Genomic DNA, 1,218 nt, shown 5'->3' on the forward strand with positions numbered 1-1,218 from the left:
TATAAAATATTGGTCTTCCAGTGTCCTTGCCTGTGCTACTTAGGGAGTAATTTAATCATTTAAAATGAAATATATTGATATTGTTTTCAACTTTTGTCTAATACAAAGATGATTTAGGGCTATGTGCTTGAAGGTTTCTTTGATGTATTTCATGAAAATGATAGTATGAGCTTTCCTACAAGGCTTGCTTCTAGACAGAAAGATAGTATGCACACAAATAGGCAGGATTAAGTTACTGAGAACAGCCTGAATAATGACACAAAATCCTTATAGTATTAGCATCCACTGTCTGTATTGTACATGTGTATTATATTTTTTTACACAGCATATTCCGGAAGTTTACGGTACCCAGCAAATCATACAGTGGAAAAAGCTGGATGTTGTGGGTAGCATCTCTTGCTAATGTGTCCATACTGCTCATATATATGTATGTTTATGTATTCTTATAAAATACTGTACAGAATAAGTTTGGAATCCTTTAACTTTTGTATTGCATTTTTAAAATAATAAAAATTACTGTATTTAAGGTTTTTTAGGGTTAATATGGTGACTTTCCTTACAATTCCCACAATCATCCTTTGATGTTTGTTCTATAACATCTACATATTTGAAGGGGTGTAAAGCAATAATACTTTAGGTTTTACGTAAGCCTTGTGTAAAACCACAAAAGTTTTGTGAAGTGCTCACAACAAGAATTAGAACTTTCCATTACATTTTCATCAGCGCAACTGAATAATGATATTTAAAGTCGCTTTCAGTATTTTATTATATAATTATTCCATTTAGCATGCAAAGGTTCAAGTGCTAAAAGTAATGTATATTTATACATTTATATTAATTCGAGAAATTAATATAAATGCCCATAATATTAAAAACAAAACATTGTAATAAATAGAAATCAGTAACATGATCATCTTCCTCAATTATTGGTTGGATAGGGTAGTCATACAGAACTAGCTCAGTTTTATACACATAAAACTGCATGATCTCACTGTTATATAAATATTATCATATTTCAGGTAAAGTCCTGTTCTGCAGGGCAGGAAGGCAAACTTCTTGTGAAAACTATCAGCATCTTTTGTGCTGATCCTCCTACCACTAATATTCCCCCCACACCACTTTCTCCTACTCCCTCCCAACACAACCCACCCCCTTCAACTATATGCACATTTTCCCTCCCTCCACCCCCTCTATCCTTTCCATTCCCTCCCAGATACA

The 1,218-nt window shown here is 33.2% G+C and overlaps 1 protein-coding gene across 5 annotated transcripts in view; it reads left to right on the forward strand.

Moving 5' to 3' along the window:
* The window catches only part of LOC113814158 (E3 ubiquitin-protein ligase rfwd3.L), a 13,938-nt gene extending 13,396 nt beyond the window's left edge, over positions 1-542 (forward strand). For all 5 annotated transcript variants that reach the window (XM_070137343.1, XM_070137342.1, XM_070137344.1 and 2 more), the window contains one exon: positions 1-542. This exon is cut by the window's left edge and continues 1,506 nt beyond it. In XM_070137343.1, coding sequence (XP_069993444.1) covers positions 1-5 — 5 coding nt within the window. In that variant the 3' untranslated portion in view covers positions 6-542.
* Positions 543-1,218: the final 676 nt, after the last annotated feature.

This window comes from Penaeus vannamei, chromosome 23, assembly GCF_042767895.1.
Source record: "Penaeus vannamei isolate JL-2024 chromosome 23, ASM4276789v1, whole genome shotgun sequence".
Lineage (NCBI taxonomy): Eukaryota > Metazoa > Arthropoda > Malacostraca > Decapoda > Penaeidae > Penaeus > Penaeus vannamei.